This window comes from Eulemur rufifrons, chromosome 7 (genome assembly GCF_041146395.1).
Source record: "Eulemur rufifrons isolate Redbay chromosome 7, OSU_ERuf_1, whole genome shotgun sequence".
NCBI classification, from domain to species: domain Eukaryota; kingdom Metazoa; phylum Chordata; class Mammalia; order Primates; family Lemuridae; genus Eulemur; species Eulemur rufifrons.
Genome location: NC_090989.1, coordinates 128,734,922 through 128,752,224, shown reverse-complemented (window position 1 = coordinate 128,752,224; position 17,303 = coordinate 128,734,922). Strand labels below are relative to the sequence as shown.

Below are 17,303 nucleotides of genomic sequence, written 5' to 3'. Positions count from 1 at the left end.
GATGGGTCAGGGACCATATAACAACCCAAGAAGATAAGAAATTGGTGTCAAGAACCTGTTAGTACAGAAATAGGTAGAATAGAAACTATGAGCACTATTCAATGTAAAATCTTGAAATTCATTTTACATTTGCACAATCAAAAAATGCACCTGAATGTTTATAGCAGCACAATTCACAATTGCAAAGATGTGGAAACAACCCAAATGCCCATCAATACATGAGTGGATTATGTATTGTGGTATATGTATACCATGGAGTATTACTCAGCTATAAGAAATAACGGTGATATAGAATCTCTTTTGTTCTCCTGGAGAGAGTTGGAACCCATTCTATTAAGTGAAGTATCCCAAGAATGGAAAAATAAGCACCACATGTACTCACCAGAAAATTGGTTTCCCCGATCATCACCTAAGTGCACATTTGGGAATAACACCAATTGTGTGTCGGACAGATGTGGGGGGTGGGGGGAGGGGATGGGTGCATACCTACATGATGAGTGTGATGTACACTGTCTGGGGAATGGACACACTTGAAGCTCTGACTCGGGGGAATGGGGGGGGCATGGGCAATATACATAACCTGAACTTTTGTACCCCCATAGTAAGCTGAAATTAAAAAAAAAACTAAAAAAAAAAAAAAAGACAGAATCAAGTCCTATAGCCTTCTGGTATTATCCTTTAAAATAAAATCTAAATAAAGTAAAATAAAAAAAAACCAAACTAGGAATGGCATTGAGAAGTTGAGTGATCCAAGGGAAGAACCCTTGAGAACTGGGTTCTGTTCTTGGCTCTTCCACTTATATGTCATGTGACCTCTCTTATATGTCCTTATGCATAAAATGGAGCTAATGATACTGTAGTTATTAGAGTAAGACTGAGATGGAAACTAGTAATATTCAGCATGAGATGGACAGTGGACAGTGAAACCATCTGCAGGAGGCTGGGAAAGCATTTAAGTTGATCAGTGTGATCAGAGGGTTGTGGATACTGAGAAAGAACCACAGGAAGCAGAAACCTAATCAACTGTCTTATAACTGGACAGTCTGGATGGAAGGGCAAAAAAAGTCACCAGTGCTTCTCAGTCCTGTCCAAGGGAGAGGACATTGCTTTCAATTCTTCTTAGACTAAGAGCTGTTCAACTTTGGCTCTTAAGGCCAATGAATTCCTTTTTACCTTATGTCATGCTCACCAAGTAACCCTATGAACATAAAGTTTTCTCTCCTTTTTGTTTTTTTGTTTTGTAGCTCCTTTTATGCTGAGAAGGGATGTTTTTGCTTTTGCTCAATTTAAGGGCATACTCCTCCATTCTTATTGTATTAGTTATCTACTGCTGTGTAACAAATTAGCCCCAAATTTAGCAGCACAAAACAACATGTATTTATTATTTTGCAGATTGTATGGGTCTGGAATTTGAGCACAGCTTGACTGGGTTATCTGTTAGGGTCTCTCACAGGCTGCAATTAAAATACAAGCAAGAGCTCTATTGTATAACATGATGACTATAGTTAATAGCAGTGTATTATATACTTGGAAATTGTTAATAAAGTAGATTTTAAGTGTCCTCACCACAAATAAAAGATAAGTATGTGAGGTAACATATATCTTAATTAGCTTGATTCAGCTGTTCTACAATGTATATGTATTTCAAAACATCGTATTGTATACTATAAATGTATATATAACTTTTATTTATCCATTTAAAAAATTGAAAAAGGTGTAGCTAGGGACTACAAGGTTCACACCTCAAGGGGCAATTGGGGCAGGATCAGCCTCCAAGCTCACTCAGTGGTTATTGATCAGATTCAGCTTTCTTGTGTCTGTAGGGCTGAAGGCCTCAGCTCCTTGCTGGACGTTGGCCAGAGGCTGCCCTCAGTTCCCTGCCTTATGGTACTTTCCATCACAGTAATCAAGGAGAACCTGAGAGAGAAATTACCAGCAAGAGAGAAGTCACATCTTTTATTACCTAGTAATGGAAGTGGTATCACATCACTTTTGCAATATTCTATCTGTTAGAAGAAAGTCACTAGGTCCAGCCCACTCTCGGGGGGAGATTTCACAAGGACATGAGCACCAGGAAATAAGGATCATTGGGGCCATGGTAAAAGCTGCCCCATCACACTTATCTATCTACAAACTGTGTAGCAAAGATAGGAGTCCATCATGATTACTGAAATTAATATAGATGACTACTTAGAAAAAAATCTGAAGCCTCCTTTACTCTGTCAAATATCTCTCCGTAAACAAAAAATTTAGCTGCTTATTTTTCAAAAATAAATCACAGCAAGTGAATCACCCCTTCTGATTTTATTTAGAGCATTGAAAAATCAACCACACTACAATCTTGCTCTTTCTGTGGAGTCTGATACAGCGTTCTCTTTGAGTAGCCTACTTCTGAGCAGGCCCAAGTGAATAATGCAAGCCAAGGTCCCTTGACATATGGTTTTCAAAGTATATTTACACTCCATGTGGGTCAACAACCTTGATATTTGGCAGAGGTCTCTGAGCAGATGATGGAAATATTTTATCTCACATTTAAGCCAACTCCCTTGTGCTGATATTTCGACTTAGAGTATAGGGGTGAATTGAGGAGAGGAGGGAAGAGTGCAACAAGGAAGGAATGGAAGGAGGGGGAGCGAGGAAGGGCAGAGAAATTTTTTGTTACATCTCAAGCTTTATAAATAATAAGAGCTTGGTTTTAAAAGAAAGTTTCGGCAGCAAACCTAAGAATTTGGGACCTGAATAAAAAATTTATGTTAAACCCAGAATAATTCCAGTGGGGGACATGAAGTGACACATTTAACTTGTGCCTGCTTTAACAAGAGACTGAAGGGAAAGGTGTCTGCCTGTTTTGAATGTTTGTGTGTGAGTGCCTTGCCATTCTGGTTTACAGGAATAGAACCCTTTGTGTGTATTTCTGTTCTATTTACCACCAAGAGTCAATAGTCAGAGCTATTGACTTTGAGCAATTCAGAGACCTTAAGCTTTAAGAAAAGATGCCATGTCCTTTGACTTTCATTTTGTGAAAAGTAAGGATGGTAATGTTATGTACTCAGTTATTTATTTGCTAGATAATCAGCACTCTAAGCCAGCAGTCCCAACCTTTCTGGCACCAGGGACCGTTTTCATGGAAGACAAGTTTTTGACAGATACGGGAAGGGAAGGATGGTTTATGGATTATTCAAGCACATTTATTGTGCACTTTATTTCTATTATTATTAAATTGTAATATATAATGAAATAATTATACAACTCACCATAGATTGGGGACCCCTGTTCTAAGACATACAAATCCTCAGAAGGTTTCTCAAAGAGGGCTACATTAGGAAAAGGGACTAATAATGGTTAAAGGGATAACATGGAATGGGCTGAGTGGAGGTCCTGCTTGTCTCTGGATACCAGTTTGGAACACAGGTATTGCACCAGACCAAATCCTGTTTTCATTCTGCCTTTGCTGCACAGTTGACGAAAGATCTGGAAGCACAAAGGTAGATCTTTTGGAGTGACGAATTTAAATGCCATTTTACTTATTTATTTTAAATGCTAATTGTGTTATGGGAGGCCTTATAATGGCCACTCTTTTATTAATACCTATGTAAATAATGGTCATTGTCTAGATTATGTGGTTTATCTATGAGAGTTTTGTAGCAGCGTTTTGCACCAGGCTCCGTCCTGGTTGTTGTGTGGGAGATAGGAGTCTATTGAGAGACTTTAGCTGTCTTGGAAAGCATGAAATTAGGATATGATGTAGAACTAAGGCAAGGATTATGAAACTAATGTAATTGGGTTCAAATTCTAAATCAGCCACTTACTAGGAGTATGTCTTTGGTTATATTATTTAACTTCTTTTATTCTCAGTTTTCTTGGCTCCGAAATGAATATAATAGCAGTAACTACCTGACAGGATTATTGTTAGAACAAAATAAATTGATACATAAAGCTTTGAGTATAGTGCCTGTTACTCTGTAAATGTCCATTGAATATTAGTTATTTTGATGTCTTTCCAGCTTGTTCAATCTTTCCTCAATGTCCTCATCTATAAAATAAGCCTCATAGTATATGCTTGGACAATATAACAGGCTAATCAGGAGACTCAAATATAATCACTCACACTTTTAAGCGCTTTAAAAATGTATGTGCTTATTAAATAAGAGTTGTTTTCCAAGTTCAGGTGCAGGACAGGATAAAGTCTATGTACTTACAAATATCCAGGAGAGTCTGAGAGAGATCTAGCAACCCTGCGGAGCTGTGCACAGTGTGGTCTTTGGAATCTGAGAGAAAGGACTGTGCTTCCTATTTGCCATGGAAAATTACGTAGTTTCTCATCCTCTGCTTTCTTGTTTATGATAAAGGGATAACAAAGCATATATTACGGAGTTACTGGGGAGATTAAAGGAGAACGCATATTTAAAGGACATGGCATATAGTAAACAGTCACTAAAAGCCATCTTATTTTGAGATGAAAAGAAGAGGAAAAGGTAAAACAGACAAGGAAGACCATGGAGGAAGAGCATCGAACCCAAACATGGAGGCCCATTTACACAAACCCCAATGGTATAACTCACACCTCCCCAGAGCTAGGGACATCTGGGTGTATGTGGTGGGCATACTCCTCAATTATGCTACTTTTCCTCTCCATTCACCTTATATCTACCTGTTACCTGTTGCCACAGCTTCTCTGCTTAACACCAGAAAGAGTGAGCTGGAGTAACTACTCCAAAATGAGTCCTGGCATCAGAGGCAAGTAGGGAGGCAATTTTTCTCTCTGATGGTCCTAGAGGCTGGGTTTCTTTAAGCTTTGTGAGTTGGGGCATGAGCTACTTGACTATTTATTATCGAAATTATTTCTCATTTTTGCGACTAGACAATCACCTTCTTTGCTTCTGTAGAGTATCAGTTTTAATTTTGGTCACATCTGAATATAGTCCAAGTGACCCATTAAATTTTTTCTCAGCCTTACTTTTCTCTCTTTTCTCCAATGTTTGGGGCATCTTAAACTAGAAAAAGTTTTAGAAGCCACTTGGTCCAATATAATTCACCCCATATATCACCTTCAAAATGGGCTTGACCAATAATTATCTAGCCACTCTTTAACCATTGTGTTATAATACCTTTTAAAATACCATTGGCTTTGGCATGTGCCCAACTCTCAAAACAGAATGTGTGTCCCTATCCGTGATCACCTTGCATTGTTTTTGGTTTCTGTGCCCTTGAGCTATGCTCTACTGAGAATGCATCCCTTTGATGGTCTTTGAAGCTTCATGAAGTAAGAAAGAGGAAAAAATAAAAAAGGATGTTCTCGCCCATCAGCGGACCCCAAGACAGCTTGTTTTTCTATTTCTAAGAGTTATGAGTGACTATGAACATCAATGGTAATTGAAAAGAAACAATAAATTAATAGCCACAAGCACATTCATGGGTCAAGAGATTAATTCATTTAGAGGAAAGGTTAATTAATTGGATGAGTATGTGATAAAGACATCTCAAGGAGATATTTTAATTGGCAATTATGTCACTAGTGAGGAGGATAAGAGAGAAAAGTGTGCTAATTCAGAGGATTTCAACTTGGTATTTTTGATTGCGTTGAACTTGGACTCTGTGCGAAGTAGGGTGAGAGAAAGAGATGTGGTTTCCTGAAGGTCTCTGAGGGGAGAAGCAGTGACATTCTGGCTGCTTGGCAATAGCTTGTCGACCTCATGCACAGGCCATGTTCCTCATTTTCTCCATTGCCTATCGAAATTCACTGTAAAAATATAAAAATATTCTAGAATTCTTTTATGGATTAAAATGACTACATCACATGTGTCATTAATTGCAGAAGAAAGGCTTAGTCCCCATTGAAGGAATTTTAGGCAATGGAAGGTGTGTATGGACACGGGAGTCAATTTATAACATTTGCATGGAGAAGAAAAACCTTGTTAAGAAGACCGTTTGCTAAAGATAGTTTTAAAAAATGATAAATTAATGTCTGTAAAAATATGAACCACACCATCCTCCTTGATAGTATTTTCTTAAATGTGTGTGTCTATTCAAAAACATCATCAGAATTACTGTTTATAAGACATCCATATTTTAACAGGTTTGAACACGGCTTGTGCTTATCCCCACAAAACTCATGTCGAAATTTGGTTCGCGGTGTTGGGAGGTGGGGCCCAGTGGGAGGTGTTGGAATCGTGAGGGCGCAGTGCCATTCCTGGGGCATCCTGAGGTAGTAAATGAGTTCTCGCTTTGGTGAGACTGAATTAGTTCCTGCGGGGATGGGTTAGTTCCTGTGAGAGTGGGTTCTTATAAAGCCAGGATGCCCTTTTGGGTTACTCCTTTTTGCACGTGTCCACCTCCCCTTTGACTTTCCCCCGTGTTATGATGCAGCACAAAAGCCCTCACCAGAAGCCGAGCAGCCGCCAGCGCCACACTCCGTGTGCTTCCCAGCCTGCAGAACTACGTGCTAAATAAACTTCTTTTCTTTATAAATTACTCAGCCTCAGGTATTCTGTTACAGCAACACTATAACAGACTAACAGAACTTTACAGTTTAAAAAGTAATTTTAATACATGTTATTCCCTTTACTTCATATAGATTGAGTTTATGTAAATAGTGTTATGTTGTATCAATTGTCAGATTACTCACCTCAAAATCTACTCTTCATTGCCCTGCTTGTGATACTGGACTGGATTTTGTAAATATCTCCTCTTTGTCAGTAGAGGGTGCTGGAGAGACACTGCAGAAGAAAGGGGCTGCTTTTCCTGTTTTCTGTGTGCTGTTCTTGGTTGGCTCCTGTGGTATATACAGAGTCACCAGAAGTGTACTAGACACCCAGTGCCATTTCGCATACCAGCCTCGGTCCACCTGCACCCACCCAAGCAGGGATTTTCTGGTTGCCCAGCATGCATTTCCCTGCCCTCCGGCCTCAGTCCAGTGACTGTGGACCATTTCTGGTTCAGAACCCAGCAAACTTCTCTGTCTACACCTTCTTCACAAAGTCTGTGTCTTAGCCTTGGAAACCCTGCTTCCAAATTCATTTCTTCCTTGGGTACCCTCCCTCCATCACATGCTATTCTATAACATTCTCTTTCATTTTTTCTTAGGAGTTATTCCTCCATTAAAAATTAGTAATTCTTTATATTTAGCATTTCCTGTTCAGATTACTGTGAGATTTCTGCCTTTTGCCTGGACCTACCTCATGCAGCAGATGCTTTTTGTGTTCTGCCTCTATCCACTGCACACACACCATTCCATGCCATGCACAAGGCATTCTACTGCAAACACCTGGGGCTCTGTGCTAAGGCTCTGTCTTTGCATTTGCATAAGGACAGGCCAGGCATACTGTGTAGCTAACATCTCTGGGAGCAGCCTTCAGCCATTGACAGATGGAAGTTGGAGGATGCATAATCCAGCTTCTTCCTCATTAGGCAAAGCAGCTCAGAGTCATGTTCTGCAATGGCTGCCAGGGCTCCTTGGGAGATTGAGCCTCAGTTGTTCATAATGATTACCTGCTCAATGATACATCAGTTATCTACTTCCTTCTCCTTTCAATCTCACTTCCCCACCCCCCAGCCAGTGTTCCCTGAAGTTATCCTCTAAACAAACTATTTCACTAAAATTTGTATTTCACAACATGCTTCTAGGGGAACTCAAAACATCCCAGTCTCAGAGATGAGGGAAGGAAGAGTCTGAAAACTGTCTTTTCCAAAGCCAAATAGTCAAGCGGTGAAGTTAAGAACTCCCTTCATCTTGGCCCAAGTCTCATTCTTTATACTTACTTCAGCAAATATCATTATAATTTTAACTACATATTAGATAAATTCAGACCTGTTAGTCTAGTCTAAATATATAAATCCTATAGTATAGGTGCTCAAAAATAACCTTATTTATTTAGGATACAAAAATTGACTAGTTTAAAAGTGAATCTCTGTAAATGATTGCCACAGCAGCAACACAGGCAGCATTAAAATATAGAACCAATCTCTGAGAGAAAAATTTCTCTTCTCATTAGTTTTGATATGATATTTTATCATCAGTAGGCACCACCTCTCAGATTATAGATTATTAGTTATTGTCTACGAATGTGATCAAAACAACATAGTGCTGCTCTTATGGCTTATATTTGGAGCTGGTTCTGTGTTGAAATAAAAAGCTCTGATTTCTGAATACAACCACCATCTATAACCAATACAAGGAACAATATTAAATTGGTTTTCCTTGGGACATATTGTCCGTAGTCTTGGGAGAGAAGCTTCTGTCCCAACCCATGGTTCACAAGACCTACAATTGTGATCTGCTGTTGTAACCAACAACCATTCTTTTCCCAAGCCTAGCCTCATAAAACTGAGATGCACCAATGCTACCTTAGGAATAAAATTTGTCACAAGGATATCCCTAGAATAAACTGTAGAAGTAGAAAAGATGGCAATGTGTGGAGTCTATTCTAATTAGAAAATGATATGTCCATCTATTAGTGTGGGTTTAAAATATAGGAATATTTGAAATAGGAAGAAAATGATGAGTCTCCAGGAGGAAGGTTGATTTTTATGCACATCTTATTATAAAACTTGTAATTATATGCACATTCCTTTCTGCTTAAGACCTACTTCAGCCCGTGCTGGTTCCTTTGCCATCTAGATGAGAGCGTAGTTCTCAAACTTTAACTGACATCAGAATCACCACAGATTGCTGAGCCCTACCCCCCAGAGTTTCTGATCCTGTAGGTCTAGGGTCAGTCTGGGAGTTTGCATGTCTGTATGTCTAACAAGTTCCTGCTGCTGCTGCTGCTGCTGCTGCTTAGGGAACTGCATTTTGAGAACTACTATTCTAGAGCAGTATTTTCTCAACCTTTGATGTATACTAAAGTTGTCTGGGGAGTTTTTAAACATTACCAGTGCTTGGGTCCCACCTAGACAAACTAAATCAGAATCTTTGAGGTTGGGGCCAAGAATCTGTTTCTGAAAAGCAACACAGGTGATCTGCTGGGTTTCAGAATCAAGAACCAATGTTTATCCCAGTGTTTATGACTGTAATGTGTACACAGATTATCTGATAATCTTGTTAAAATGCAGGTTTTGATTTAGTAGCTCTGGGAAGTGGTCCAAGATTTTGCATTTTTAACAGGCTCCCAAGATGAAGCTGTTGCTGTTGCTCCACAGACCACACTTGGGGAACCAAGAGTCAGAAATGCTGTCTTCTTTATCCCTTTCATGTAGATGTGGTTTTTGTGAAAGTTAACCAGAGATATACTAAATGATTCAGGTCCAGGGCTCAAATATCTTTTGGGTACTAGAAGCCACAGTCGACTATTTGATTAGGTTCCACAGGTTGTCTGATTAGAGCAGGAGGAGCTCTCATGACTCATTTTAGACAACAGGTTACCATGGCAACTTTCAGACATCTGTGTGCCAACCTGGGGGCTCCTGGACGTCACTGCCAGTCATAGCAAGGGGCCCCAGAGATGCTCAGAGGATTGGCCAGGTGGCTGCAGCCACTCAGAGGGCTCTGTGTTCCTTGAAAGGTGTGGCTGAGTTTTAGCCCCTTCCTTAGCAGCATTTAACATTGACTCCCTGTACTGAGTTGAGAAATAATTCTCCCTCAAGATAAATACATCATAGTGAAGAATAAAGCTACCAGCTGGAGTTCAGGGATCAGCATTGGTTAAAAAAAAATTTGCACTGGAAGCAAGAGCACCAAAGGGCTAGGGCATTCTTTATCCTAAAGGGGATTCTTAAATGAAAACAGTGCCTTCAAGTTAGTATTTTGGTTCTTTACAAAAATAAAAAGCACAGACACTTTTAAGTCTCACTTCCTCCCATTTTATTCTTTATTGTACTCAAATATATCACATATGTATGTTCTATTTTTATCAGGCCAACTGTGAAAAAAACCAGAGGCTTAGCTGCAACATCAAACTCCATCCCATTCCAGCTTCTCATCTCCAAAGGGGAAAGACCCAGGATAGAAGGAAATAGTCTGAGAAGGCATAGTTTTGCCCTTGGGACACGTTTTGCCCACCCAGCTGTTTGTTTCTAGAATGTATAGCTTATTTGATTCCCTAGAATAACAGGTACGGATGTGCCGGTCTGCCTCTGCCTCATTGGGCTGTCCTCGCGCCTTTTATGAGCTCTTTATTCAGGGCCCTGTTGAATGACACAACCAAAGGAACAGGTTCTTTCAGGACACAAGCTGCAGGGAGTGACATTTAGCTTATTCTCTCTGGTGGGACCTACTCACTCAATGGGATACCAGAGAAAGCTTTGAAGGCATCTATGTGAAGTGGCGGCATTTCATCAGCTCTGCTTCTAGCCAGAGGAACTACGGGCAAGAGGGCAAGACCATTTGCCACAGAGAAAGTTCTGAGGCTTATTGCTGATAGTGCTCAGGATTTCTGTGGCCTGGGGTGCTGAGTGTGACATATGTGTGTGTGTGTGTATGTGTGTATATATATGATTCTGAAGCAACAGCAAATATCCATAGAGAAACTTTATGGGAGAAAAGTGGTATGTTTGTGGAATATATTCATGAGAGTGGATCTTTCAGTGATTGTAAAGAATTTAGGATAAGGCCTTACTAAAATTCAGATCAACATGTCGGAAGCCATAATACGGTCTGGAGATCAGGTGGCTGGCAGCAGAGAAGGCACAGTGTTCTACTCTGGTGCCTCCTCAACAACTTTTTTTAAAAGCTAACTGCTGACTTGATTGTCAACGTGGTGATGAGTATAGGGGACGTAGCATGAAAGCTAGACTGTGACCTAAGCAGAGAGGATGTCAAACATAGCCTGGGACACTGAGGGAGAGGGAGGAAAGAGGAGGTCGGGATGAAGGACAGAGGAGAGAGGAGAGAGCAGAGAAGATGATAAGGGGAGAGGAGGTTGGAGGAAAAAGGAAGGGAAGGGAGAAGCTGGAGAAGAGGAGAGTTGGGGCAAGGAAAAGTGGGGGAATCAGGGAGGATGGAAAGAGGAGAGGAATGAGAAGGTGGAAGGCCGAGGGAACTGAACTGACATTTGCTAAGCACTCATTATATGCCGGGCAGCACAGCTTTCACACAAAGTACTTCATTAAATCTCACAAAGACTCTGAAAATTAGATATATTTCGAAATCAACACTCAGAAGCATTAAACAACAGAGCAAGGTCACGGAGCAAGGAAAAATGGTTGGAAGCAAACATCCCTTTGCCTCCTTCCAAAATTCCTGCTCCTTTCTCAACATGATATTTATTTGAACCATTTGCCTTTTTTTTTTTTTTAAGAAGTAGTCAAAGGAAAGCCTTTTTGGAAGAGACTTTAATAGAGCTTCACATGTACTGAGGCTCTATTTTCAGTGATGGTGGTGGTCTAAGAGAAGACTACTTTTGGAACATTACAGATTTAAAAAAAAAAAGACATAAAAGTAATGTCTTAAAAAGATGACCTTAGAAAATAAGCTACAAACTCCATGAGAAGAAGTAGCTTTAGCAAGAACTATCTGGAGCAGGCTGTTTTCACTGTTATGGATAAAACCATAATCTTGACATTGGCATTTCCATTTCACACAGGAGTTATCCATAGGAATTGTCATCCTCTAACCAAATAGTTATCTCGCTTCACATCCAAATATGATTCCTCCTTACTTGGGAGGAACTGATCAATTTACGAGTCTTCAAAAGGCATTTTCACTTTTTTTTCCTTCTAGAAAATCCAAATGAAATGAGAAAACAAGGACTTACAGCAAATCAAGAGGTACTGGTGGTGCATGGCACATAACAGACACGCAAGCATTTTTAGTTGAAGTAATGAATGTATGTTCATAGCTCTCTTGGAGAAAAGTGTTTAATCACTTTAATGAAAAAAATCATTGATGTGTTAGGAACTGTACACAAATAGTATTGCACAAACTTGTCAGTTTTAATTGTTTGATTCTACCTGGTCCATCTTCCCAGAGAACCAAATTATTATCTAAGGGATGACTATACTGCTTAGGACAATGTTTCTAGAGTTTGTTTCTTGGAACATCCATATTATTAATAAGATCACTTGGGGACTCAGCTCATATCTTAGGGGACAGAGCCCTAAAATCTCTATTTTAATAAGATTCCCCAGAAATACACTATTTGAACTAAAGTTTGAGAACTACTAATTTAGGGGCTAACCAGACTTCTTTATTATACAGTCACAGACTCAGGGCTGTCATTAATAGAATTTAGATACTGGTCCACTTATATATAAATTAGCTAGGACTCACACTTGTGCTTCTATAGATTCTAGACCAATATTTCTCAATCCTTAATGTATGTAAGTTACCCAGGTAGTTTACTAAATGGTAGATTTAGGTCCCACCCAAAGGGACTGCCTGGAAGTCAGATTCTCTGCATTTTAAACATGTACCCTGTGTGGTTGTGATGTAGGCATTCTGCTAACCTCATACCCAATGCAGAGCCCTTCTGGAAAACATTATCCTGTCAAATAGTCATGCAGCCTCTAAGACGATACTTTATTGGGAATAAACAATAAACTCCATTTTTAAGTAGGTTTAATTGTCAGAAATTTCTTATTGAATTAATATAAAGTTTCACATAATCTAGCTGTCTGGTTCTCTTAATTACAACTACATAGAAGACTTTAGTTCTCAATGTAAGTTTTAAGAAAATAATCCTGACCAAAAATATAACTTCTTCTGTTTCCTCTGGATCCCTGGTTTTCTCTTTCAGCAGAGGGTGTGTAGGAGAGGAGAATACAGGGACCCAAATATATACCCCTGATGAAAAGACAAGGGCTTCTCCTATTTGCATAGCAACAGTGTTTAGACAATCAAACATCTAGGAAAATGTGGACTTCTCACTTCCTAGAATAATATCATAACACACATAAATACAGTAAAACAAAATATCATTCTGTGCTGCCTGGATGTGGGAGAGTCCTATTTATCAGAGTGATGATGAGAAAATCAGCCAGTAAAGAATAAGGTAGGGCAGGTTTAGATGAGGCAGGGGCCCTCATGGAAGAAATCAATGGGAAGCCTCCCTTCTTCCAGGTGGCTGCTCATTCTTGTCCAGCTGCAGCTGCATGCAGGTTAGAGGTTGACATTGGCATTTCTGCTCTCATGACTGCTCTCATGACTGCTAAAGTCAGCTGTTAGGAGTAGATACAGAGTAAGTGACTGGATAGAAAAATATGGGCAGGTTTCCAGCCATTTCAGTGGGATGTCCCCATATCCTCAGAACTTAGCTAATTCATTTCATTTGTTCACTTACTTTGAAAAACCCAAATATTTTATTCACTAATTTTGAAAGAAATTATACTACCTTTATATACTACCTATATGACCCTTGAAAAATATGAGTTTGAACCATGCAAGCCCACTTATTCTTGGATTTTCTCCTGCCTCTGCCACCCCTAAGGCAGTAAGACCCACCCCTCCTCTTTCTCTTCCTCCTTCTCCTTAGCCTACTCAGTGTGAAGACAATGAGGATGAAGACCTTTATGATGACCCAATTCATAAAATATATTTTCTCTTCCTTATGATTTTCTAAAAATGATTACACTTAGAATGATTATGAAGGCCAGGATGAGCAAAAGGAGGAGTGCAAATGAATAATGGAATCTAGAATGTTGCCTTTGCTTCAATTTTCCTTTGAACTTAGGGAAAGACTGAATTTTGGAGGTGGGGGAGTGAGTAGAAGGCATTGAGTCTTGAGTGACCTGCTTTATAGACATGTACTGTGTTTATTTTTCAAATAGAAAATGACTTTTCTCTCTGCTGCTCTAGCCGGTTTTAGGATATAAGATTCACACAACATCAGAAGCCTTGGTTTGTTTAGATGCTTTTAATGAATGATACGTGTCTCAGATTGTTTATTCTTTGTGGTGGGAAATAAAAACTGGAGGAATCCAGAATGTGAACTCAATATGTCCTCCAGGAATATTTGGGGTGACTAGGCCCTAAATGTTCTTAAACATAAAATAAAAACTTAAGTGAAGGCATTTTAATCATTGCCAAACCCAGCACCTGAATCCGCATATTGGTGTGAGGTGTAGAAAGCATTATGGGTTCTAGATGGTGCCAACATCCTAACTGTGTTGTCTCTGGAGCTTTTGTTCCCTTACCAAATAAGAATGAAAACAACTGTTCTGCATAGCTTACAGCATTGTTGGGAGGTTTAAAGAAAAAAAGGTAAAGTGCTGACCCATTGCAAACTCTTATCACTCCCACAAGTCAGAAGTCAGAAGTCTTGGCTCCATTTGGGAATTTCCACTGGTCTACCAACTTTCCTAAAAGAAAAGCACTGGGGAAGGACATACCCAAGACTTTCTCCTTCACTTTGAGCCCAAAGTGGCTCAATGTAGAAGTGATCTCATTTTCCACAGACCAATTTTGGGCTCCTGAGCAACAAGGTGTGATGCCTGCAGGAGGGACGTTTCTGCTGGCACTGTGCAGGCAGCCTTACGTCAGGCCATCGACACGAGTCAGCAAAGACTAGACGGGGCCCTCTCTCCCACCATGCCAAAGCTCACGTGGTTGACACTCAGTCCGCATTTTTATTTCATTAATAAAATATGACCTCACTTTTCTTTTGTCATCCAGAAGCATGAGGATATATTTGTTGCAAACTGCATGCAGATGAAAGGGGGATTCCTTTTGAAACTACATCCTCTTAATAATAAATAATTTTTGTCTACTATACATAACAGTAGTGCATTTCTTGTTAAAACAGCAAGCTTTTTTTTTTACCAAAATGAAAAGAAAACATTCATTTCATTATAAATATTTTAAATAGTTTAAATACATATTTCATACCAAGTATATAAAAATAGCCTCTGTTTTTTTTTGATAAATAAAGACATTTTCATTTACATGGCAAATAACGTGCGAATAGCTAACTGCTGGCCACCAGCTCTATTTGACTGATTGTCTAGGAGATGACATGCAGTGATAATTGTCCCTTTGCCTTCACAAAAAGAAAACTAGATCAGCAGGATCTGTGCATTCCCGAGGCCAACAGTACCACGGATATTGTTCAGGAATGACAAACAGGCATTCAGGAAAAACCTTTGCTGCACTTCACAAAAGCCACCTAGGATCAGACTAATCCACAAATTCTTTGTCTGGGACTTCTAGCTGCTCAGACCCTCAGGGTCTTTGGACTTTTGCCCAAGTCTGTCAAACAGACCAGTAAGTTAATACCTGTACAGAAAAATGTTTCTATTATGCTTCTAGGGTCTAGAGATTGTTTGCTACAGTATGGGGTGGTTCTGCCTTTCCCTGGCTCCTCATACTCTTTTCTGCAAGATTCCCCACTTGGCCCAGTCTTCACACCCGCCAGACGCAGAAAAGGCAAACTAAAGCTGTCATGCAGTAGTAGGTTTGAAATGGGCAGCTGCGTCGTGTGCACTGATATCATACGTTTATGGCTTTGTTATCTTTCACTTCTGCTGTGCTTGTGACAACTTCCAGTGGAAAGTTCTCCAAGGGTTTCGTAGAGACTGATGCCATTCCTTCTTGGTTCCAAGATCCTGGCAAGTTTTCCAGACTGTAGGAACTAACAGGTCCCTGACTGAAGCTGCCCTCCTCCGACCTGCTTGGGAGAACTAGGTGCAAAGATGTTTCCGAAGAGGAGCAGACAGAGGACGAGAGAGTTGCTGAAATGGACTGCAGAGGCGTCAGCGTAGTATCTGAATGTGGAGAGATGCACCGTAAAAATTGCAAATGACCTTCTTGGACAACCTGGTAGTGGGAAGGTGAATAATCAAGGTTTGGAGAATGATAAAGTTCACTGTCTGCAAGGTTTTGCTCATGAGCTCCAGTTCGTTGGGGGCTGCTCCCCACAGAAGAGGGATCCACACTCCAAATATCTGAGGTGATATTACTGCGACAAAGTTGTGCTTGGGTATAAGCAGCCCCACCTGTTTGCAAGTGTAGGCAGGGTTGGTGTGTACTCCAGCTTGTTCTGGTCTGTAAGCTTTCCCTGGAGGGACACACAGAGGTGGTGTGCAGAGAGCAAAACCGTGATGGCTGCTGAGGTGACAGAATGTTTTCCAGAAGTTGCATCACATTCTTCATGTCTTTACCTAGCTGGGAGACTTCCTGAGTCAATGTTGTTACCTGTGTGGATAGAGTAAAGCAAAGGGCAATAGTTAGAGGTATGTGGTAGTGCCTAGACTTCAGAGAAGTGAAGCAGGGAAGTGGGATTTCTTAGTAAGAAAGCCCGAAAGGCTGCTCCAATCAAGCCCCAGGGGTGAATGAATAGGCTGGGCATCTGGATGTACAGACATCCTGATCTAAAGCCATCCTCATTTTGAAGGAACCTAGTGAAACATAAGTAGTCTTAGATTCTTAATCAATGATTCTGGGATTCTTAAACAGAATTGGAGATGTGGATTCATCATCTCTTAAATGCTGATGCTAGCTTTTGCCACCTCTGAGCTAATGGGATGCACAATGGTACACAAAAATCGTCAGATACTTCAAGTCAGTGTAGGGTAGCAGATAATTAATTATATGTTATGCACTCAGCAGATTCAGCATTACTGCCTGCCCAGAGTAGACACCTGGGGAATATCAGCTCTCACTCTTGCCATTTCTGGTTGAGGTCTGTGCTTATCATGGGCCAGAGATAAAGTGGCCTTCAGTGGTGGTGAGAATGGTAAGCAAGAGCTCATACCACATTTGCTAGGGAGGGAGTTCACAGAAAAAGGAAAGCTACGGATTGAGAGTTGGAAAGAAATAAAAAGACCTACAAGGTGGATAAATACAGGTAAGCACAGTGAGGCACCTGAGAGTTTCTGGCATTCATCAATGAACCCCTAAACTCATGGAATTATAAGCCAGATTGTGTTGGATGTGCTTTTTCAGTTTTCTAGGTGAGACATTTAGCTTTCATCAGGAGACATGGCCCCCATACACTTAAGAACCACTGAAGAGTCTTCATGTTACACTTAACGTGAATAATAAAATTCATCAGATATTTTATTTTCCTAACAAACACATTAATATTTTAATCATGGAGAACACCAGAAGATTGAATTAGACTTAAATCTATCTTAAGTATTTGTATTCCTCAAATTGAGGAAAACTTATATTTCAGAAAGCAGGACACACATATATTTTCTAGTCTTTGGTTACTAACACTAACATAATGTAATATTCTGCCTTCATTGCTATAACACTTTGTATCTTATTTTCCATGACTTCATTTTACTATCATGAACCACAAAACTCTAATAGAAGCTGCTGAACCCATTGGCTAAATACAATCAGAAAAAAAAAAGGGGGCAATTCAACTTCAATGAACTGGATTCATTCAAGATTTCTGTTTTGGGCAGACTTTCTTCAACATTTTAGT

General features: G+C 39.9%; 1 protein-coding gene across 1 annotated transcript in view; it reads right to left on the bottom strand.

Moving 5' to 3' along the window:
• Positions 1-13,774: 13,774 nt before the first annotated feature.
• Positions 13,775-17,303, bottom strand: part of KCNH8 (potassium voltage-gated channel subfamily H member 8) — a 363,798-nt gene continuing 360,269 nt past the window's right edge. The window contains exon 16 of the mRNA XM_069473285.1: positions 13,775-16,063. Within this exon, the coding sequence (XP_069329386.1) occupies positions 15,359-16,063 (705 nt within the window). The 3' untranslated portion in view covers positions 13,775-15,358. The remainder of the gene's footprint in view (positions 16,064-17,303) is intronic.